The sequence below is a fragment of the Myxocyprinus asiaticus genome, chromosome 41 (assembly GCF_019703515.2).
Source record: "Myxocyprinus asiaticus isolate MX2 ecotype Aquarium Trade chromosome 41, UBuf_Myxa_2, whole genome shotgun sequence".
In the NCBI taxonomy this organism is placed as follows: domain Eukaryota; kingdom Metazoa; phylum Chordata; class Actinopteri; order Cypriniformes; family Catostomidae; genus Myxocyprinus; species Myxocyprinus asiaticus.
In genome coordinates this window covers 28753884-28778390 of record NC_059384.1, presented here as the reverse complement: position 1 = coordinate 28778390, position 24507 = coordinate 28753884, and the positions used below count along the sequence as shown (strand labels likewise).

At 38.1% G+C, this 24507-nt stretch overlaps 1 protein-coding gene across 4 annotated transcripts in view; it reads left to right on the top strand.

Annotated features, from left to right (window-relative positions):
- sugct (succinyl-CoA:glutarate-CoA transferase) overlaps positions 1–24507 on the top strand; it is a 162814-nt gene that overhangs the window by 94137 nt on the left and 44170 nt on the right. Inside the window, exon 13 of one of the 4 annotated variants that reach the window (XM_051682676.1) lies at positions 21673–21726. The exons of the other annotated variants lie outside the window; for them this stretch is intronic. Within the exon in view, the coding sequence (XP_051538636.1) occupies positions 21673–21708 (36 nt within the window). The 3' untranslated portion in view covers positions 21709–21726. Of the gene's footprint in view, positions 1–21672; positions 21727–24507 lie in introns of those variants that run through there. 4 annotated transcript variants of the gene reach the window in all.

The window sequence follows — 24507 nt, the reverse complement described above, 5'->3', positions numbered from 1 at the left end:
AAACAAAATCTTGGGTAGGCCTAGCTCACCTTTGTCAATCGGCCTATGCAACTTACTGAAATGTAATCTGGGATGTTTACCATTCCAAATAAAGGACTTCGCTATGCTATCGAATTGCTTGAAATAAGAGAAGGGGACATCTATAGGGAGAGATTGTAGCAGGTAGCTACATTTTGGAATACAATTCATTTTAATAACATAGATAAATTAAAGAAGCCCATCTACCCACATAGCTCGAAAACCTTTTTATTAAAGGGTCAAAATTAACTCTAACTAAATCACACAAATTTGCTGGGAATAAAATACCCAAATATTAATGCCCAGTTTGGGCAACTTGAAGCCGCCCGGCTGGAAAGACGTTACTGGACAGTACGCTGTCAGAGCCAAAGCTTCGGATTTAGACCAATTCACTCTGTATCCTGAGAAGTTAAAAAAGGAATTAATAATTCTGTGGAGGCAAGGCATAGATCTAGTAGGGTCGGAGACAAATAATAAAATATCATCTGCATAAAGCAAAAGCTTATGCGCCACATCTCCCGCCACCACCCCTGGAAAATCATCCTCCTTTCTTATCACGGCTGCTAATGGTTCCAGGGCAAGACAGAACAGGAAGGGGGAAAGAGGGCAACCCTGCCGGGTGCCCTTATCCTTTTAATATTCCCTTCTGATTCCACGATTTCTTGTGCTTTTGATTTTTTGATGAATGAGGCATACTGTATGATCCGGCCCCTAAGAACCACCTTAAGTGCCTCCAAAGGCACGCCCACAGAAGATACTGAGGACCAGTTGGTCTCCATATAGACATTGATTTCAGCCTTTAGCATTTGTTGGAATTCAGGATTTTGCAAAAGGGATACATTAAAGCGGCAACAATATGATTTCCTTTTCTCCATATGTGACAACACCTCTAAACACACCAGGGCGTGATCTGAGACTAAAATGTTCTGAACAGTTTGAAAAGCACCTTATTTTCATCCTGCCTCCGTATACAGCCTCCGAAGGCAGCATTTTCCTGGTTTCGGACACAGCACCGGTTTCGTGGTCATGCCTAAAAAATCTATTGCCCTCTTGTGGTCTGAGGTTTGTAACAGCCAGAGCAATGCAAGAGCACACGTGATGTATGTACACCAGGACCATGCATTGGCCAAGCACTTTGCATACTTGCGTGAAGTATGCTTTGGCCTTAAGGAGGGTAACAAGGGATGACAGGTGTAACTGATAAACTAATAAAAAGACAAACGAGGATGTGGGGTTTTACTCAAGACTGAATTGACATGAGTGCACATGGCAGTGAAAAACCAACAAAGCCATGTGCACTCCTACAACAAGGGAGACACATATGAGTGTCAGGATCTAGCCACAAAAACTATAAACAAAGTCAACAGAAGTGGCAGGATCCTGACAAGACAGGAAAAATGCAATGAGAATCTCGGAGATGCTGGACTAGCTGTGCTGTGAAATCGAAAAACATGTTGGACAAGCTCAAACATACAGTGCATTCATTCCCTGTCCTCTATTATCTTTCTCTGTCAGGCTTAAAAGATAGTAATTGTGGAGAGAGTTTCAATGTGTACTGGTACATTGTCAAAAAGATATACTTAAAATAGCCATCTCTATCCGTGACCACCTCTTTCCTCTGTTGTGCACGCCTTCCAAATGGACCTTTCGCAGTCCCATGCGTCCAACAATCTGTCGGAGCTTTCGCTAGTGTGTAAGTGCCCTTAATGTCATATAGTGATGGGCGCTTTCGAAACACGCTTCATGAAGCTTCAAATCCGTACGAATAATTTGTTTCAAATCAATGCTTCGGAGTGTGTCTCAAACTGGCCAAGTCACATGAATTCAGCAAATGAGGCTTCGTTACGTAACTGTTTTAGAAAATTTTACGCTAGGGGTCATTGATCCCACAGTGAAACCCTGAATTAGTGTTAAATGCAGGCTGTAACTGATCTTGAATCAGTGCAGATATAAATTAGATCCGTAAAATCAGACTATTGCTGCTTTGAATTTTAGTCATTTTAATTTCTCCGTCAATAACCTCGAGTTTTTTTTTTTTTTTGGAGAGAGAGACAGATATTTTGTGATATATAAAGAGATTTTTTTGTTTTACAAAAGGTGAATCTGGAATTTTAACTGTACATAATAATGAGCCTTCACTTTCTTATTTTTTATTTAGTACACCCGAAATTGGTAATTCTAAAATTACATATCTACATATTCTCCAAATATTCAGATCTGTTTATTCCAGGATATTGTAGACAACCATGAAACATATTTGACAAATACAAGGCAGTAAATAATTTACAATGCATTGTGTCAAGTATTCTCATTGCATTTACATGCCTGTGACCAGTAGATGTTCTCAGTGTGCGGTGTTTCGAGTGCTCCGAAACAACAAATTATTTCCCGAAGCAATTGGTTCAATTGACTCAAAGTTTCGGAAAGCTTAGTTTCTGCCATCACAACTGTCGTGACACGCTAGTTGACTGTTAAGCACTCTCCTATGGTTAAAATGCGAAGTTGTTAAATCAGTACGCCTTCCATCACAACATTTTTTTGTGTGTTTGTACTTCAGAGCAGACTATGTAATGCCCCAGTTGTAGTGCTCACGTCTAATGCATCCATACCAGTGGCGGGCCGTGCATTTACTGTCAAGGCCTTCAGTGTGATTCATGCCATTAGAAAACACAGTTTCACAATGACAATGTCGCAGCTAACTAGTAATACCAATTGACATTTTAAAAACGCGTCCATGCACCAAAGCCAGAACTTGAAACGACACTTAATGCTCAAGCAAGCCTAATTTTAACTGTAGCAGACATACAAAAATCATAATTTTTCATATGAATCTACCAAGGAGGTCTATAATACCTGGAAAAATCTATCTAATAATATTTGCGATTTAAATGTTGCTTGCAATAAATTTCGTTTCGTCAGTGTACATGGTTATGCTGTGTTCCATTCAAGTTGGATGTGGAATATTCCTACTTGATATCTCCGACCATAAATGCATTCCATTCCCCGATATTTGGAAGATGACGTTTAAGGAAACAAAACTGCAATGCTCCCGTTAGCTTAGCAGGGGTTTGACTCTCATTAGAGATGTCGCCTAGCAACCCAACTGATAAACAATGCTGCAGCGCTAGCATTTGTGCTACAGGTGTACGATTATCAAAAGAGATTATAATGTTTTATTCACCTGTTTCTGCAGGCATTTGTTAAATAAGCTTTAATATCATGTAATGTGGAAACGAACTCATTTATCAATATTACTTAATAAAGTGAATGCTTATCACTTACTTTGTATATCTCCCTGAGTGTTGACATGTTTGTGTGACATCATGCCCCTGCATCTCGGCGAAATCGGAGTTGAGAATTTCTGCACGAGCCCACATGTTGTAATTCTGACTTTAAGATGCATTCCATTGCACTTTTCCTAGTAGGAAGTTGTAAAATCAGACTTTCTGAGTTGAATGGAACGCAGCACTACTTTTCAAAATTGATCCGACACTGAATGCTCCAGCAGCCTAATTTATACTTAGAAAACTCCTGATGTTGCTATAACAATGCAAAAAGCACTTACCAATTTACTTGAAGTGAAAATCAGTCCTCCTTTCCTGTTTAATAAATTAAGCAATCACACGGTCATGCAGAACATCTCGTGTTTTTAAATCCATAAGGATCTCTTTCTCAACTGCAATACCAGCAGTGATGACTCGTCAGACTGCTTGATCTTATGCTTTTCGCTCTTGAATTATGTACATCACTTAAAGCGTAATTGCGTCACTCAAGGCCAGCTAGAAGGCCTCGACCAGGACATATCAGTTGTTACACTTTGCTTGTAAGCATCATTGAGAATGAAAGGATGAAAAATATTTATTTATTTGGCATGTTAGGCCAGCAGAGAAGGCTTTGCTGGCCCTGAGAAATTGCCACTGGTCCATACCAAGCTCTATTGAGCTGTATTGGAAATTGTATGTTGGTTCAAAGTAACTCAATAAAGTTAATACAACAATTCCTTATTGTAGGTTACATGAACCTGACTACAAAAGGTTACACCAACACAATTAGTTTTTATAGTTTATATCAGGTAGAAATAGCTCTTTCAAGCAACAGCTGCATATGTTCAATTTTTACAGTGTAGGCAAAAAATCTAGATGCAGAATTTGTTTTGATACAACCATTTATAATCTTTCCATGATATAAGAACACTATTAAAGGCATTAAAGAACTTTAACAGCTCATAAACTGTGTTAAATGCATGTAGACATGCAATAAATGGAGTAAACATTTTGATTTTAAAAAAGCAATTTCTGATTACCCTAACCTTATTAAGAATGTGAAGTAGTCCAATTTAAGTTACAAACTTTTAGAAAAGTTCTGACAATTTCAGTCAAAAAGTTTTCAGAAATAAAAATAAAATAATGTTAAACTAAACTGTAAAAACAATGACTGGATGGATGGATGGATGGATAGATAGATTATTGGAATATTGGAAAGAAACTGTAAACAGTAAGGAAGAAATATCTTCAGTCATTCATCATATATAATCTATTGCGTGGAAATGGAAATGTGAATTACTTTATAAGCAACCCATGTAAACAGCTTAATCAAAATGCTATATTACTTAAAATGAGGCCAATAGTTAGATTACTGAAGGCCATGTACACACAGCCAGTGTCGACTTACCATCTGGCCAGAAAACGAGGTATGTTTGCCCAAAAGCAATTTGTCAATATTCAGCCAGATTTCTTATGTTGAAGAGACGTTAGTAATCACTGGTGATTTCTTTTCTTTTGGAACACATAATGGAGAAAAGCTGTTCACACATTGAGTCCCAAACAGGGACTGGACAGGGGTTGCCTGAAGGCAGAGCTGTGGTATTGAAGCTTGGAGGTTAAGGTAGAAGTCAGCAATAGCTTCAGCTTGGAATTCCCCTTTAGCATGGACTGATCTCTTGAAACGGCATCTGATAAAGTCCTTAGCCCTGTTTCCCAAACATTAGGTAACATTGCAAGTGGTACATTATCTTTGAGAGCTGTTTTCCAATGTTAGCAGGTTCATAAATTATTTAAAGTCTAAGACATGTAGCTATTTAATATCTATATAATTCATATACTCAGCATGGGCCAAAATTATGTGGAGACTACTCAATCAATGGGCTATTTTAAGCTTCACCCATTACTAACATGTGAATAAAACCAAGCGTTCAGCCATGAAATCTCTCTAGAGAAACATTTTCAGTAAAATGAGTTGAACCAAAGAGCTCAGTGACCCTCAACCATAACTATAAGTTACTAAAATCAGTAATATTCATTATAACAATCAATAATAACAGACAGTATGTATAACATTGATAGAGAGCTAATTTAACATTGCTACATCATAACAAATGCTCTATGTGTCGGTTTGGGAAATGTAGCCCCATAATTAAATATAGTACAGTGAAAGTCATGATGATCTTAAGTGTGCATAGCAATGTCATTGTTCAATTACATCATTAATGTACAAACCCCATTTTTACTGCTTTCTCTGAGTATTATACACTTATATAACTCTATTTTGTGCCTTTACTCTTGGGTCATGTTATGAAGTACACCATATTTAACTTTGTACTGTCTCAGTGTGTTGGCATAAATAATTTTCTTTCCTTCTAAATGAGACACAACGGCTTCTCTCCATTAAATAAGAACAGTCACAGTCTTCTAACTTTTTTAAACTATCTTCTCTCTCTCCAATAACGTTTGTTTTCTTCCAGTATTTTGTTGGATAGAAATATCCACTATTATAAATACAGGGGTTTGTATTTAGAGATTATAATAAGATAAACTAAACATTGTTTTGGGCAGTATCCCTTATAATTTAGACATTTCAGTGTGGCCAGTGTAAAATAAGACATTGGGCCACAATCAGCCTTTAGAGTTTGACATGGGTGGTGCAGAGAGTTTAATATGGTTTTGCCAAGTAGGACATATTCCTTGACTAGCATCCTTGTTGGTCCTGGAACGATATTTCTATCAGCCTGTCAGGGTTAGGGGTTAGGGTTAAGGCCCAGGTATACTTCATTTTTGAGCGTTCCGGATCGGCTCGCGCCTGATCGACCGAGTTGCCTTTGTGAGTATACTCTTCTGACCGCAAATGAATGCGAACATGTTTGACACATGACTACTACAACCTCTTTGTGATACTTTTTTAGTAGAGTCAATGGCCGGCGCATGCTCTGACGATGCGCACAGACGATGACTGCGTCCGCAAATCGAGAATATCTGGCTGGCGCACGGTCAGGCCGTGCGGACTGGATTATGACAAAATTTATGTCATGCATACTGTGCGCGGAGCAATTAGCAACGCGCACATGTGAAGTATACTTTGGCTTTTAGGGTTGGGGTTGGGGTTTGAACAACAGTCTTATCAACATAATTTCTGTATTATTTGTGAAATCTGCTAAGATTTGTACTGCCAAACTTATTGTAAACAAACCATTTCTGACACTCTCTAGTGATTGACATGGGAGTGTACTAGAGTGTTACCCTGTCTAAAGGCACTTACATATTGGAACAAAGCTCTTACAGAATGTTTGATGAAAGGAATAAGTATGTATTTTGAGAATGTGGAAAGAGCAGAGTCAGTTTGAAATCAAGTGGAAATTCAGCGGATTGGACTTTCGAAAGCACTACTGACCCACTTCTCTGAAACTTTTATTGGTCAGCTATGTCAGAATGTGTTGCAGCAAATTTTTCTCAAGTTTTGGTTACAACACGTCCTTGTGATGCACCATCCCTATTGAAATGAACTGATTCGCTCTCTGACGCAATGCAAATCTTTAGTTCTTTTGTACAGTTTAATGGATAAAGCATAGAAAAGGAGCAAAACACACATTTTAGTTTCTGCTTTGGGTTCTGAATGCACTTGTGTGGGCAGAAATAAAGACGATCAAACAATCTCATGGATGACTTCTCAATGAGTCAATTACTGCTACCACTCGCCCTTCCTTGTATTTGATGTTGTTACAATACCACTTTTCCCCCTCTTCTTTTCTGCCTATCTGTTTCTCTCTCTCCCTTCTTTATCTCAGTTTGACTTGTATCACACTCTCCTATCCCATTCTGCTATTCTTTTTGCCAACAAAATGGCTGAATAGAAGCCCACCTGTGTAAACATTAGGTAGATCCTGTCTGTGCTATGGCCTCCTGGACACATTCAGCCATTTTTGTTTTCTTAGGCACGTTAACTTGAGGAAGTTCAGCTTGATGGAGGGGGTTCCTTCCCTTTCCCCTGAGGAACATTTGTTTTGTTCCTTTTTGAGTTTTGAAATTTACTTGCTGCATGGAACTATTGTTACTTTAAGGCCTTTATGGTCACTGTCTGCTCAAAACACTGAAGTTCACTGGGCATGAATAGAATTGACGTCCCAACGCCTTTCTCCAGTGCAGATTTAGCAAAATTTTTATAGATGCACCCCATCAAAATCCACTTTATGTTGGAGCCAAACTGGCTCATGGCTAACTTATCTGATCCACCTGTGCATATGTGAGTCCTTTCATCACAAATATCATCAATCATAGCTCCTTTCATGAGTGTATAGTCCTTTTAGGAATTGGCTGATGATGAGAGACTGTGAATTCTTCTAATACCTGCAATGCATACTTTGCTGACTACTACATCATCAAATCGCCCACCTGATTCCTCAAAACTAGATGGGTTTCCTTTCCATCATCCAGATGAGTCTTAGCCAAGCACATCATACCTGAAGATGGAAATTCGTCAAATATGAAAAAATATCAGACATATTATTTGACAGGCATTATTCAAGACCAGAGCTTCCTTATTCAACACCCTTTCACCCAGGCTAGTATCCTTGGCCTGTTGCTTTTACACTGTTACTTCTGCAGACAGCTGTCTTCAAGGCATCCATTAAGAATCAGAATCAACTTTATTGACAGGTATGCTTACAGATACAAGGAATTTGTCTTGGTGACAGGAGCTTCCAGTGCACAACAATACAATATAGCAACAAGACAGAGATAATAAAACAAAATAAAATATATATAATACACAATAAGACAACATTGTGTATGTATGTAAGTGTGTGTGTATATATATATATATATGTGTGTGTGTGTGTGTGTGTGTGTGTGTATATATATATATATATATATATATATATATATACACACACACATACATACACACACACATAATACATAATATATATGTACATACATATATACATACATATGTATATATACACACTACCAGTCAAAAGTTTTGAAACACTTGACTGAAATGTTTCTCATGATCTTAAAAATCTTTTGATCTGAAGGCGTATGCTTAAATGTTTGAAATTAGTTTTGTAGACAAAAATATAATTGTGCCACCATATTAATTTATAATAATAAAATGTAATAATAAAAAAAAAAATTTAAAAAAAAGTTTTTGAAATTGATGACTTGGACCAAATAATAAAGAAAAGCTGCCAATAAGTGCCCAACATAGATGGGAACTCCTTCAATACTGTTTAAAAAGCATCCCAGGGTGATACCTCAAGAAGTTGGTTGAGAAAATGTCAAGAGTACATGTCTGCAAATTCTAGGCAAAGGGTGACTACTTTGAAGATGCTAAACTATAACACAGTTTTGATTTATTTTGGATTTTGTTTAGTCACAACATAATTCCCATAGTTCCATTTATGTTATTCCATAGTTTTGATGACTTTACTATTATTCTCAAATGTGAAAAAATAATTATAATAAAGAATGAGTAAGTGTTTCAAAACTTTTGACCGGTAGTGTGTGTGTGTATATATATATATATATATATATATATATATATATATATATATATATATATACACACACACACATACGTAGTGCAAATTTAAATACAAATCTGTTATATACAGTGCAAGGGAATGTAATGGCAGAGGAGGCAGGATGTGTTGGATAAATATAAAAAAGACTAAACTGTGAATTGCACATAATTATTGCTCAATGGGGCAGTTTTAACTGTTCATGAGATGGATAGCCTGAGGGGAAAAAACTGTTCCTGTGCCTGACGGTTCTGGTGCTCAGAGCTCTGAAGCGTCGGCCAGAAGGTAACTGTTCAAAAAGTGGCGGGCAGGATGAGTGGGGCCCAGAGTGATTTTTCCAGCCTTTTTCCTCAATCTGGAAGTGTACAGTTCTTCAAGGGAGGGCAGGGGGCAACCAATTATCCTCTTAACAGTCCGAACTGTCCTTTGTAGTCTTCTGATATCCGATTTCGTAGCTGAACCAAACCAGACAGTTACTGAAGTGCAGAGGACAGACTCAATGACTGCTGAGTAGAACTGTATCAGCAGCGCCTGTGGCAGGTTGAATTTCCTCAGCAAATTGAAGGGGATCTAGAAAGGGTCCAGTGATGTCATTCAGGTGGGCCAACACCAGTCTCTCAAATGATTTCATGACCACAGACGTCAGGGCGATGGGTCTGTAGTCATTAAGTCCTGTGATTTCTGGTTTCTTTTGCACAAGAATGATGATTGAGCATTTGAAGCAGCATGGGACTTCACACTGCTCCAGTGATCTATTGAAGAGCTGTGAGAAGATGGGGGCCAGCTGGTTAGCACAGGATCTAAGACACGCAGGTTAAACGCCATCTGGGCCCAGTGCTTTCCTTGTCTTTTGTTTTTGGAAGAACGGCACACCTCTTCTTCACAGATCTTAAGTGCAGGTTGAGTAGCAGGAGGGGGGAGGAGGGGGGTTGCAGGAGGTGTTGGTGTTTGCGTGATTTGAAGGTCAGAGTGGGTGTGGGGTGTGAGATTGGGCCTTTCAAATCTACAGTAGAACACATTCAAGTCATCAGCCAGTTGTTGGTCCCCTACAGTGTTGGGGGTGGGAGTCCTGTAGTTAGTAATTTGTTTTAGGCCACTCCACACTGATGCAGTGTTGTTAGCTGAAAACTTGTTTGAGTATTTTCTTTTAGCCACTCTGATTTCCTTATTCAGTGTGTTCCTGGCCTGATTGTACAAGACTTTATCCCCACCTCTGTAAGCATCCACTTTGGCCTGACAAAGCTGCCTTAGTTCTGCTGTAAACCATGGTTTGTCATTGTTGAATGTTAAATAAGTCCTAGTTGGAATGCATATATCCTCACAGAAACTGATATATGATGTAACAGTATCTGTGAGCTCATCCAGATTGGTGTCTGCAGCCTCAAAAACACTCCAATCAGTGCAGTCAAAGCAGGCTTGTTGTTCCAGCTCTGCTTCATTGGTCCATCTCTTTACAGTCTTTACTACAGGCTTAGCAGATTTTAGTTTCTGTCTGTAGGTTGGAAGAAGATGAAACAGACAGTGATCAGAGAGTGCCAAAGCTGTTCTAGGGACAGATCGATATGCATCTTTTATTGTTGTGTAACAATGATCCAGTATATTTCTGTCTCTGGTTGGACATGTAATGTGCTGTTTGTATTTGGGCAGTTCACGTGAGGTTTGCTTTGTTAAAATCCCCAAGAATAATAATAACTGAGTCTGGGTATTATTGTTCAATGTCTGTGATCTGATCAGCCAGCTGTTGCAGCGCTGTATTCACGTACGTGTGTGGCAGGATATAAACACTCACAAGAATAAACGAGGAAAACTTCTGCGGCGAGTAGATTAGGACAGCACATCTTCTTTAACGTTGTTACATCTATACACCAACCTTCATTGATGTAAAAGCATGTTCCATCGCCTCTCGTTTTCCCTGTTAAATCCGCGATGCGATCTGCTCTGAATAGCTGGAAGCCCGGCTGATGTAATCCGGAATGGCTTCACTCAGCCAGGTTTCTGTAAAGCACAAGGCAGCAGAGGTTGAAAAGTCCTTGTTTGTATGGGTGAGCAGATGTAATTCGTCCGTTTTGTTAGGAAGAAAGTGGAGATTCGCTAGATGAATACTTGGCAGGGCTGTTCGAAAGCTGCACCAAAGGAGTTTGACCAGTGTGCCTGCTCGTCTCCCTCACCTGCATATCTTGAACAGCACAGCTGCGCCTCTGACTAAAATGTCCAAAAGCATCAGAATAGTCAAAAACCGGAAACAGTTTGTCTGGTATATGCTGCCAAATGTTCAGCAGCTCGTCCCTGGTAAAACTGATTGGAAAAAGATTACTAAACACAGGACAAACAAACAAAAACAACAAGAGAATAGGAGCGCTCCACACCGAGGCTGCCATCCGCAGCGCCATCTTGACTGAGACTAAAGGCTGAGCATCGTGCCAAGACCAACATCCAGTTGTTGGCTCAGACCAAATTATCCTAGTTCTGCCTTCAGTAGTGAGAGGTGAGAAGCTGTGAAGTATTTGATCAGGGCTAACATTGGAGTTACTGACCGTTCCTCACTCCCATGTGAGCTCAACTGATGTCAACACGGCAGTCTCTGAGCTGTTTGAACTGTCATTGGTTTTAAAAAGGAAGGCCTGAGAAAGTGTGTGATATAATGGAATTTAAACATTATGGCCTAACCTCAGGCATTTCTCTGGGACTTTACTCCAACCAGGACTGTGCACTGCTTTCAGGCCTTTAGAGATGTAATAGGAAGTATCAGTTGCTGCCTTAGGAACAGGGGGGATTGTATGTCCAAAGAACACAGCCAGGGCCATTTCAATACAAATTCAAGGTTTATATTCTAAATGCTTTCTGAATTAAAAAATTAATAAAAAAGTTTGTGATATCTTTTACATTCTTAAACAAAAAAACATGTATCAGGTGCGCTTTGAATTTATTGAAGGCATATCCAATTTTTTAAAAGCTTTTTTGATTGGACCGATATTTAAGCTCTACTTATAGAGTTGGCATCTGTTCAGATGACTGCTTCTTTGGAAGCTTTTTCGGTCTGTCTATGGTTGACCTTTTTATTATTCTACACCGTAAGTCTTGCTGACATGAGTAATGACACCAAAAATACATGTGTTCTCTTTCATATTGTTTTGCTCATAAAACTTAATGTATCTATCAGATGACCACTTTTATAGGTTTTATAGAAATTAAAAGCTTTCTGTTTATTACTTTCACAGTAATGCAATACATATAAAAATATGTTTTCTTGGATGTGAATGATATTTTTATTATATATATATATATATATATATATATATATATATATATGTATATACTGTATATATATATATATATATATATATATATATATATATATATATATATATATATATATATATATAATAGATATGGACACAATGAATGAGCTCATGTCATTGGCCAAAATACAGATATACTTTTTTTTTTTTTACATCAGTCATGCATTTTGAGGTCATGCGTTTTGAGTGTCATCTCCCATGACACTCCCATATTGGCTTTCAATAATCCCTGCAGGGTAAATTCTCAAACAGTGGTGCTTTGCTCAAAAGCATTGTTAGCCAACTTTGGTCACAAGTTCCATTGTTACCAACATAGTTCAATGATTTAGTGTTTCCTGAAGCCATATTTCCAACAAACACTCATTTAAAGAGAATCACAAAGTTGTGTAGTTGGAACTACAGCTCTCCACTTATGGTTAGAAGCATTAGTTTGCGATGTCGACGTCATTTGACTTTGCTAAGGCTTCTTTATGTTTCATTCCATATATATCTTTCATTCTGTCAAGACTTTTGACCCTGTTTACATGTACTTAAGAAAACGGCTTATTCCAGGTTTTTTGCATGCAAACGTCATGTAAATGTGAATGCCGCTTTCCTTATGCTGTTTAAAGAGAAACAGGTATAGCACACCATTGGTTTCTGCAGGAGAATGCAGCTTCTTATAGGTTTTTGAAGAGTGCAGGAGTATGTGTTCAAGTGCACCAGGGAAACCACATACATAGTATGACGCAAGAGGGAAACCTCACTATTGCAGCGCAATGCCACTGCCCACACAGTGCATGTAAATGCGTATGCCGGGTTTGTGTCATAATAAGCTTTCTTGCAATAAGCATCTTTCTGGTGTCCATGTAAGATGTGTGTCCATGTGAACTATTATAATTTGACATCAATTCAATCTCCGCAGAAGTTATTACTCCACCCCCTCCATAATGCCATTATTGTTGGATCTACAGTATATTATTACACCACGTGGTTTGTACGACAGACATGCAACACAGTTTCTACAGTTTCTGGAACAGTTCTGACTAGCTAGTTAATTTCTCCAATGATGCACTGTACTATGGTGGTTAAGCAATGAGTTATGTTGTTCTACCAGAAACGCACCCCAGATTAAGACATCACCCTAGTTCACTGCCACTTGCACTTTTTATCTTCTTTCCACTAGACAAGCTCTTTTTATAAGGCTAATATCCAGTTCATGTTTGTCAACGCTGAGAAAATTAGCTCAAATCAAATGTGAGCCTGCAGGCTTGGAAAACGCTCATTTCCCATTCTTTTTCATCCAGCGGAGTGCACTGAACCCTTCTTTCTGACCTGGCCATAGCGGTAAGTGTCAGCCTTTCAGCCTAAAGATAAACCATCATCAACAGAGAGCCTATAGATGTAATCGAAGCCATAAACCACACATAGACAGACAAATGAGGTCTGCTGGAAGTCCCTGCTTCTAATTTAGTGTCTATGAGACTGAGAGGATGATGTTACAATAAAAAGACAAAAACACTGTATGCATTTGTTTTGTTTAGCACATTAATTGGGCAATATATCTAAAACATTATATTGATATTACAGCCTTTTGACTACTGTAGATTCAATATATATCTTGATATGTTGCCAAGTAAATTCAAAATGTTTAATAAAATAACTAAAAATACAGCAAAAATCTAGTTTAAATTAATCAAGGTGTTTTCCCACAGTTTTAGCACATTAAAATCTGTAACATGGCAGGCAGGCTCACGACGTGGAGTTGTATGAACCCAAATGCAGTTTATTGAATATATTTAAAACTGTGAAAGTATTAAAACAAGAAATCCAAAATTAAACAGTACATAAACATGAACTATGACAAGGCAGAGATTATGACAACAAAACCTTGAACAAGAACTAGGAACCAACATTATATGATCAATACACGGCAATGACAACGAGAACAAGAAGGCTTTAAATACACAAGAAAAAAAAGGTTAACAAGACATGGCTGGGGAAAAATCAAGACAGGGAGGAAACTGGAACAGGAATCAGTGAACTGAGAATTGACATAGAACCAGACTTTAAGATAAAAGACATGACAAAACAAGAGTCCACTACACAAACACTACAGGACATGTTACAGAGTCCCCCGCTTAAGGGCGGCTCCTGATGTCGAAAACAGAGTTCTCATAAGGACAAGGCGGTGTACAGGGCAAAAGATACAGAAACCAGAGGGGTTGTCGGTGGAGCAAGAGGGATCAGAAAAGGACAGAGTCCAAGGCAAAGCAGGTAGAGACCATGGGGGGTCCGGCGACATGACAGAAGACCATGGGATTGATATCCGGGCTCTTCACTGGCCATGGCAGAACACTGACATTCCTGTCTTGCAGGAAATTATGCACAGAACAAGCAGTAAGGCTGGTGGCATTGTCATGCTTCAGGGTCATGTCAGGATGAGCCTGCAGGAAGAGTACCACATGAGGGAGGAGGATGTCTTCCCTGTAACGCACAGCATTGAGATTGCCTGCAGTGACAACAAGCTCAGTCTGATGATGCTGTGACATACCGCCCCAGACCATGACGGACCCTCCACCTCCAAATCGATCCCGCTCCAGAGTACAGGCCTCGGTGTAACGCTCATTCCTTTGACGATAAACGTGAGTCCGGCCATCATCCCTGGTGAGACAAAACCGTGACTCGTCAGTGAAGAGCACTTTTTACCAGTCCTGTCTGGTCCAGCGAAGGTGGGTTTGTGCCCATAAGCGACGTTGTTGCCGGTTATGTCTGGTAAGGACCTGCCTTACAACAGGCCTACAAGCCCTCAGTCCAGCCTCTCTCAGCCTATTGCGGATTGTCTGAGCACTGATGGAGGGATTGTGCTTTCCTGGTGTAACTCAGGCACTTGTTGTCGCCATCCTGTACCTGTCCCACAGGTGTGATATTCGGATGTACCGATCCTGTGCAGGTGTTGTTACACGTGGTCTGCCACTGCGAGGACGGTCAGCTGTCCTTCCTATCTCCCTGTAGCGCTGTCTTAGGCGTCTCACATTACGAACATTGCAATTTATTGCCCTGGCCACATTTGCAGTCCTCATACCTCCATGCAGCATGCCTAAGGTATGTTCACACAGATGAGCAGGAACCCTGGGCATCTTTCTTTTGGAGTTTTTCAGAGTCAGTAGAAAGGTCTCTTTAGTGTCCTAAGTTTTTATAACTGTGACCTTAATTGCCTACCGTCTGTAATCTGTTAGTGTCTTAACGACCGTTCCACAGGTGCATGTTCATTAATTGTTTATGATTTATTGAACAAGCATGGAAAACATTGTTTAAACCCTTTACAATAAAGATCTGTAAAGTTATTTGAATTTTTTAAAAATATCTTTAAAATACGGTGTCCTGATAAAGGGACATTTTTGTTTTGCTGAATTTATATACTTTAAAAAAATATTTATTTCCTTTTTTGCTTATTAATCTATACTCTACATGCATTATTTGTAATTTGACTTACCTTCTGATGTAACCTATTGTACTTTTATTTTTAATGTAGGGTCAGGGTTAGGGTTAGCCAGGCCATGTTTGCCAGGCCATCATTGTACATAAGAATCAAGTGACTTGTTTAAAAGGTAAAATTAAAAAACATAAAAGAAGGGGTATATTTGAAGTCCCTGAACCTCTCTTCAAAATTCCTTCTTAATATGACCATATAGAATGCTGAAAAGCTACCTTTATGTATTTTTTATTATATCCATCTTTAAGGTCCTCCAGGACCGTGCAGATTAATCCTTCCATATAAGCTTAAATCTTAATATCAAAAGAAAGTGAAAGCTGGTTTACTTGTGTGGAAAAGAAAATGAAAGGAAGGGAAAAAAGTGACAAACTTGGATAGACTGCGCACATGTAGAGAGGTGGATGTTTGAGATGTGGATGGTAGCCCAAGCCACAAAAGCGTCATGTTCTCATCATCACGTTATCTTTTGATCAAGGCCCATGACAAAAAACAAAATAAAAACAAAACAAAAAAATACCAGGGTACATAAGCAACTGACTTTCAACATAAAAGAGCATATGATATCATATCAGTACTGGAAGTTTTGGCTCTGTACAAACCAAAACTGGACTCAATACAGTTTTAGCCCAAATTTTAAAAACACCTAGCAGGTCACAATCCAGAACTTTGAACAGATGTATTCATGACACTTTATTCATACAGTTGCTATTTGGTGTAACAGGAACTTAAGTGGGCCATCTGTAAGAAATATAATGAGGCTGGTTTAGACAAGCATTTGGATCAAATTCCAACTTGGATTTCAGTACAATCACAGTTGTAAACTATTGTAAATGTGAATAATTGTTTTCATTAGAGTGACACATTTGTTCTGAGAAAGAAAGGAGGGGAAAAAGCTATGAGGCGGCCTTTTATCCCTAAATATGATGTGTCTGTCTGAAATCTATACATTTGAATTAAGTTATTGGAGCTCTTCATGTCTGTCAGAATGTTCCAGAGCACTGATATATGAGATATGGATTGAAATAAGAACATTAACATACACTGGCCCCAAAAAGAATTTGGACACTTAAGTCATGCTTAAAAATGTATGAATGTATTTTCATTACATAATAAAATATAAAAAATGATAGAGAATATGATAAGAACACTTAAGCAAAACATTTCACACACAAAAGTTAGGTTCAAATAATGAAGCAATAGATACTCTGCTAGGACACCATGTGTGAACTTGAGGGGAACTGACTTCATACATCTACTAAAAATCACCTTGGTAAAAGTCTTTACACATGTGGCTTAAAAAAGTTCTGAGAAAAGATCTAGCATAATTTGTTTGCAGATGCCACCTAATGCAATGACATTTATAGGTTTTTAAGTGCAACATAAATGCCCAAAAGTGTCTAAATACTTTTTGGGGCCACTGTACATCATACCTAATCATCTTTCAGGCATATCAGGGTTTGATTTGATTTGGTTTGGCTTTAATGTCTTATTTTAAATCTGCATGAAAGATTGTTTGATTGCAATGTCATGTGTTTCTTTTTCATTGCCTGTAATTTAGTTTAACGTGCCATAATTAACCAGCACTAGTTTAATCAGTTTAAGACCTTGAAAGAATGAAGAAAAAAAAAAAAAAATCTGTTCAGTAAAGCTTCTCTGGAAACCAGGAGGGCACATCTGGTCTATATTAGGTTTTCATTCCGATAATTGATGGTCTCAGATCTTTAGTTAAATAGGCCCTGGCTGAATACAGTTTAGCGTGGCACTGTAATCCACACTTCTGACTTCTGACTACACTTCTATGTAATCATTTCATGAGCTAATCAGCAAACAAATAATTGATGAAAACAATGAAAAGGGATCAGCAAAATTTGTTGATTTAACAGTAGACATACAGTCTGAATATTCATGGCAAAGGAATGGAATAAGTGTTGTATATGAACAGGCATGTTTTGGGTCCTGTATTTTTTAGTGCACCAACTGCTGGAGCACTTGCAAAGAGAAAAGCAAATAGACCCTTTTTTGGAAATAATGCAGTTGTTTTCATGTTTTGCCACTGAGCTCGCCAATGTTGAAAACTGTCCATGGCAAGTTGATAAATTTGTTGAGTGTTTGTATAGTGTCTTATCAGCACAGTGGTATTGTCAACATACAGGTAGTGTCATGACAGCGTATAATTTGTATGAGATGGCGAAACTGTAAAATCGTACGACTTGGCTCGAATTAAATGGTACGACTTTTAGACCAACCAATCAACAAACAAAATTTAAAACTGAGACAATGCAGACATCAAATTTGAGCTAGCCTCCTATCCAACACTTTATTTTAAGAATGGTCTGTAAACAAATTTGGTTACTCATTGCTTATTTATTTATGCAATACAAATGCCTAGGGATGTCCCGATACTGATACTGGTATCGGAATTGGGTCTGATACTGTGCTCATTTACTCAAGCTCATAAAAATGCCCTGATTCCAAAAACTGAGACCATCTGATGTACGAATGTCATTCCATAGACATTCACACACAAATTAAAATCACATTATGTCAGTGTGATCATTAAACTGCAACGGCTGCAATTTATTGAGATAAATATATATAGTTTTTATGTGCAGCTCTTCAAACGTGAGTACTTGTGAATGTGTGGAGCCAGTGTTGCGCTGACATAAAGACACAAAGTGCTCATACCTTTTAGAGATCCTTGGCTCATACATGGAAAACACCATCATGAGCATCACATGCTCTGTTTGTAGCAGATGACAGTGAGCAGAGCACTAATTCACATCGTAGCATGAGGCACATCCAGACTACATATTTATTTAATTAAAAAGCAGCCTTTTGTGGTTTAATAATCATTTTGAGTCACGGATTGAGAAACTACCATCATAAAAACACTTAAAGTGCCACAATAAAAGCTCAATATAAATGGAAAAAAGTATGACAGAAATAGATCATACTGTATAAGGTAATATTCATTGTAATACTACTACTACTACTGCTACTAATAAGAATATACAATAGTAATTGTATTATATTTAAGCAATATCTCACATCTGTGATGCAGCACTTTATTTGACAAAATATAACTCCAATGTTGCATTGTGGATTGTGTTGCGAGGTTCTGTATAAAAGCACTTCATTAGATAAAAAATAATAACATTTTGAAAATTAATTTGTATATTTTCATTTGATTAAAATTTTAATAAATGTTTTTAGTTAAACCCAATTTTATGATAAAATTAAAAGAAACTGTGTGGAATTTAGATAAAATAAAAAACAGGAATCGGTATCAGTGAGTACCAAAAAGGAAGTATCGGTACTCATACTCCTCAAAAAAATAGTATCAGGCCATTTGTATATCAGTAATGACACATGTATGTCAGTAACCTGTAAAACACTTCCCTCATCTCGTTCCAAACCCAATGTTTTCTTTCTTCTGTGGGACACAACAGTAATTTTCCTATTAAAATCATGATTAGGTTTAGGGGTTTGTTCAAATAATAATAATAATAATAGAGATACTTGCATTAGCAAGCACTACTCACAAGTTTTCAATAGTTACACATGCTGATTAATTCCCTTTAAAACCCCATCTGGTAGTTTGGACCCTGGGGCTCTTTTAACCTGGCATTCTGACATAGTTTTGCATCACCTTATCTGATTTTTATATGTGATGTATCCTGTTTCATAGACAATGTCTTTGATTGTTGATTTTTCAGTCATCATGGGCATTCTTGCTATGATGTTGATATGGTTGTGTATAGAAATCAGATTGATCTGATTTTAAACTGTTATATTTTGTGGATTAAAGTAGACCAGAGCAGTTGTGATCTTAATCTTTTCTGTTTCTTCTCAGTGCTGGTTGACAACATTTCAATTTCAACAGTTCAACAATTTCAACAATTTTAACTGTTGCCAGTGACAGGGCTGGCAGACCAGTTGTTTAGTTAATTGTTTCTCCATGACCGCTTGTGAAGCAAACTTTCCATACCACACCGTCCATATTAAACGTCATACGTTTGATCTAAATTTGTTTTTTAAACCATCTTCCATTTATGAGTCACTGTTCTCCTGTTTTACATTATGTAATTTCAATTAAATTATTTTCACAAAAGGATGTTCAAAGTTCCATCCTAGGTCTAGCTGCAGATGTCGGCATAAAGGTCTGGTTCACAATTGTTTTTGTTTTTTTCCTAGCTGTAAATAATCAGCTTAATACTCTAAAATCCATAGCTCATGCATTCAAACAGTAGCTATACCATTCACTACTGATTGTTCGAGAACATGTCATCTAATGGCTTCTTGAAATAGCTTCTACCTCCCACAATCCATAGGCAAGATCCGATAGCTTTAACTTTCATGTCAGGTTGCTTATGTGCTGCATTGACTGTCATAAAACGGAAGGTGCAAGCGTAATAAATTCTGATGGACCAAAAATAACACATGTATGATGTTTAAATTAAAGCCATCGATCACTGTTTGAGCCTTATTATTTTTTTATTACTCCTGCGCCACCACAGCATTGCCAACCGTCGTCGGGGAAGAAAAAGGAGGTTCTTTGAATGAAAGAAGGCCTCGGAGGCAGCCATTAAAAGTGAGAGAAACACAAATAAGCAGGACTTTTACAGCACACAGACACAGTGGTCTGGTTTTAAACCGTACTTCAGGGGCAACAGGGCACACATATGGAGTTGCTGTGCCAGGCGCTCACTGGCACATGGGCCTTTATTGCACGAGAGAATGAGAGTTTAACAGACGGTCGCAGGCTTCGGGCTGCAGATTTGGTGTCCACATGTCTCGCAAAACCCTCAAATGACTTTGTGGTCCTGCCAGTTTCGTTTGATTATTTAGTGCCGTTCACCGAGAAGACGGAAGCCACTGTCAGATTTAATATTTAGTTATGATTCATTTGCAAATTTGTAACTGTTGTGTACAAAGGCTGCTGATTTTGAGGTTTGTTTGAGGTTAAAGCCATTTTACAGCTCAGAGAAACATATTGTATCCCTGTGGTTATGGCAGATTTTTTATATCACGGAAATGTAGTGAAATGTAGTCTGTGAAATTCGTCTACAATTTGGTATTTTCAGGTTTATTTTTTCCCTTAATTTTCACTTGGTAGCAACATAATGTATATATTGTAATTTATTGAAACATGTACAGTAATTTATTCATTTATTAGTGGTGATTGTTATAGAACGCAACAGTCTGGATACTGATGTAAAAATCAGATAAATGTTTTCCATAGACAAAATGATTTTTTTTAACGATAACATATAAGCCTTTAAAGACAGACCTACCATGAGCTCAGAGGTTGTTAATCAGTGGCATATGCCTCTGTTGAAGCCATTAGACCACATTATTTTTACTCAATTTTTACGTTTGTGTGAAGTTTCCCAGTGAAATGTCCAGCAGGGGTGCCAAGAACAAGTGAAATGATTTTGTAATCAGACAAGGTTTGTAAGGTGAATTACAGATGGTTATTTTAATGAGTAAAATGTACTTCCCAAACCTAAAACTTTAGCCTAAACCTAACCAAAAGGCCTAAAAGATAAAGGAGAGGTGAACAAAACAGACATCCTTACCCTTTAAGGTGTTGTAAGCAATTGTGTCATGGAAAGGTATGCAAAAATGTTTCTACTCCCTGAAAGATATTAATGAAATAAGTGTTGTGAGATATCTCAACGGTCTTTGTGACAGCTCTAGACTCTCTGTAAACAGTACAAAAAAAATGTGTCCGTGGGCCACGGTCTCTGACACTTTCGACCTATAAATCATTTTGCGCGTTCTGATTGTATTGTAGTTTCAGCGAATTATTGAGGCTTACTGCCATTTTTATGCCAAAATGTATTACCAAAGCTCATTTGGTATCTTTGGAGTGCAAGGTTTTGGAAAGAGGGGGCATGGCTAATTCAGTGGCTCAGTCTCGTGGAAGTAGAATGGCTAAAATCGCTTACAGCACCTTTAACCAACACCTAAACCTAACCGATAGTGTTAGAAAAGCAAATTCAACATAAGCACATTTTTTTCTGAAGCAACCACGTCATTTTGTGTCACATCTATGCCACTTTAATTTTACTTTCACTTTTGTTTAGAGTGTCCTTGGCTGGTCTCGAACCGCGGTCTTCTGAGTCCAAAGTTCAAAAGTCTATCAGGTAAGCTACCGCGCAAGTCTATAATAAGTGAGACGAATAGACCATTTTAAGGACATAAACCACAACTAAGGAATTAAAACGCAACTGCGCCTGTCTGGCCCTGAAGCATTTCCGGTAACGTCAACCCAGAACTGTCAAAATAAAATGACTAGCACGTCCTCGCAGAGTTTAGCATCCATCCAGCCGTCTCGCTTCAGTAAAGTGGTTCGTGTGTCCGTTTCTCTTAGATCTTTCTGAGATTTAAACACTTTAATTTCCGTTATTTCCAGGTATCCAGGGAGCATCCAACCACCGAACAACACGGTCCACATTTTAATAATGACTTTTTATGACAATCGTGTTAACGTTCATAACGTTAATCGTGTTAAAGTTACTATGAATGAAACGCCTCCTGCTGTTGTTTTGAAATAGGGTGCGTTCCATTCAGAAGTGAATTCCCTATTCCCTTCGAAGACTTTACCATCCACTGTGAGTGCTTTGAAAGACTAAAAGTTTTGGGGATCAAAAATAAGGGTCATTCAGAACTCACTTTTTATGTCATTTTTATTGGAAATTCAGTTTGAAGCGATCTTAAAGCATGACTATCATGATTATTCTCCCTTCAAAGTGCCCTTCGGAGGTTGATATATCCCATTTGGAATGCAATCTGTATTCCCATCTAGCAGGAAATGTTCAAGGAACAAAAATAAGTCCTTAAACCATCTTGAAATGGTCTATAGGAAGGTTCATTCTATGAGGCTAGCTTGTCGGTCTCCCAGCACTCTCAAACTGCTTCTATATTTGTATATATCTGGATATTGTGCAATAAAATAAAAATATATATTTTTTTGTACATAACTTAAAATCAGTTTTTTTTACATTTTTCCATTGTTTATAATTCGATTACATCATTCGCAGTGCTTCATGAGATTGTAGTTAATTTCCTCATTAAATACGTTAAGTACACAGTCTTGTACCTTCATCTTTTTTCCAGATTTTCAAATACTTTTTTCCTTCAAATCAAAGTTTGTAATGTTGTGATTCACCTTGGAGCTGGTTGGGTTGGTTTATTTGAACAAACCACTAACCCTAAGTATTAAACTTCCACAATAGTGGTCCAGCACATATTGTGCTATGGGCTTGAATGATACCTCAAATTGTGAAACTTTGTTGAGGAGAGATGTGCTGTTACTGTGCCCTAGAAACCACCCAAAACACCCCGGAAACTGCATAGCATCACCCTTGCAACCACATTTCTTTAGAATTTGTATCGTCTCAATTCTGTTTTTGCAAAAAAACAAAAAACAAAAAAAAAACATGTTTTCTTGAATATTTTTTTAAGTATGTGTCATTGTCTCTGTGTTCTTACCCATCAGCCATCAACACCTCTGAACTGCTCTTTCTATCATCTGTCTTTGCTCGGTCTCAGTCCATATGCTCTTGTAGAGTTAATTATTATGGAGTGGAGTGTATGAGAGTAGGTGTTATCTCACATTCAGATCTTTATTCTTACTGACATGTCAATCAAAAGTGCTTCTGACATCACTCAGGTCAACATATTTTCAGGCAAATTCACACTGACCAAATAATTAATAACAGGAAACCTATAAGTTACCCAGCCTTCGCTCCTACAAATCTGCAAAAGGAGTATGTGGCAAGCAAACGTGGTCTCTTCGTTGTTTAGCACATGCATAGCACAGACTGCGTAGATGGAACGTCAACTTGCCTGAAGGAAAATTTCCAACTATTCGTCTTTATAACCATGACAGACTTACATCTGTTGCCTAAAGGTGCTGCAAGCAAATTTTTTTATTTTTTATTTTTTTTATTTGGAATACCATGCACAAAATATTGTGTCTACCTGACAGATAAAACTGATATAGGTGTCCTGAAATCACCCATCTCTGTGACAGCACTTCACTCTGTAAACAACAAAAAATTAGTGTCAGGCACGTTTTTAGCCAATCAGAAAATGAGCCGATTCACTATCTGACTGTGAATTATTTTGCACTTTATTTTGTAATACCTTAAGAGAACTATATATTAGCATTTCCATTAAATTAAATGGCAATTGTTTGCCTGGTGCCTGACCCCCCCAAAAGATTGTGACCTGCTTGCTGCCATCTTTGCTCATGGTAACACGTTCTAATCCTTCACAAAGACCATTTTTGGATTTACACCATCTGCATTGAGAGAGAACTGCCACAAACATGCACACATACACAAATTATGCTGAATTACTGTAGCTTATGGCTTATTAAGCCTTGTTGAAAGACTGTTTGGCTTTTTTTCTGACATCGGTCAGGCAGGATCTAGGGTCGCCTTCGTCAGTATGGGACTGCGGAGAACCCCTCTGTTTTTCTTTCCTGAAAGGAGTCATGCCACTAGCTAGTGGGATCCATTACTTTCGTATTCCCTGGAAAACGCATCATCATTATTTTTTTCTCCTTTTTTTACTTTGCCTTACTTTTATTATCTCTCCTCTGTCTTATATTAGCATTTTCATTTCTTTCCAGCTCCAACACAGAACCTTCTGTGCTTCTGTGTCCAATCCCGCTCCCTACAAAATAACTTTCCTCTGCTGTACATCTACTCCTCTTCTCCTTTCTCAGTTGACCAATTTGCATTTCAAAGGCTGCATGAACAAACAGCGGATGTGTTGGATGATGCACATATTGACTGAGGTAAACGAATGTATGGCCGCTTGGCAGGCGCACAGGACGACATGCCCAAAAGCCCAATGATTCGGCTTGGCTTAAATGTTCCCATATTACAGCTCTTGATACAAAAAATATG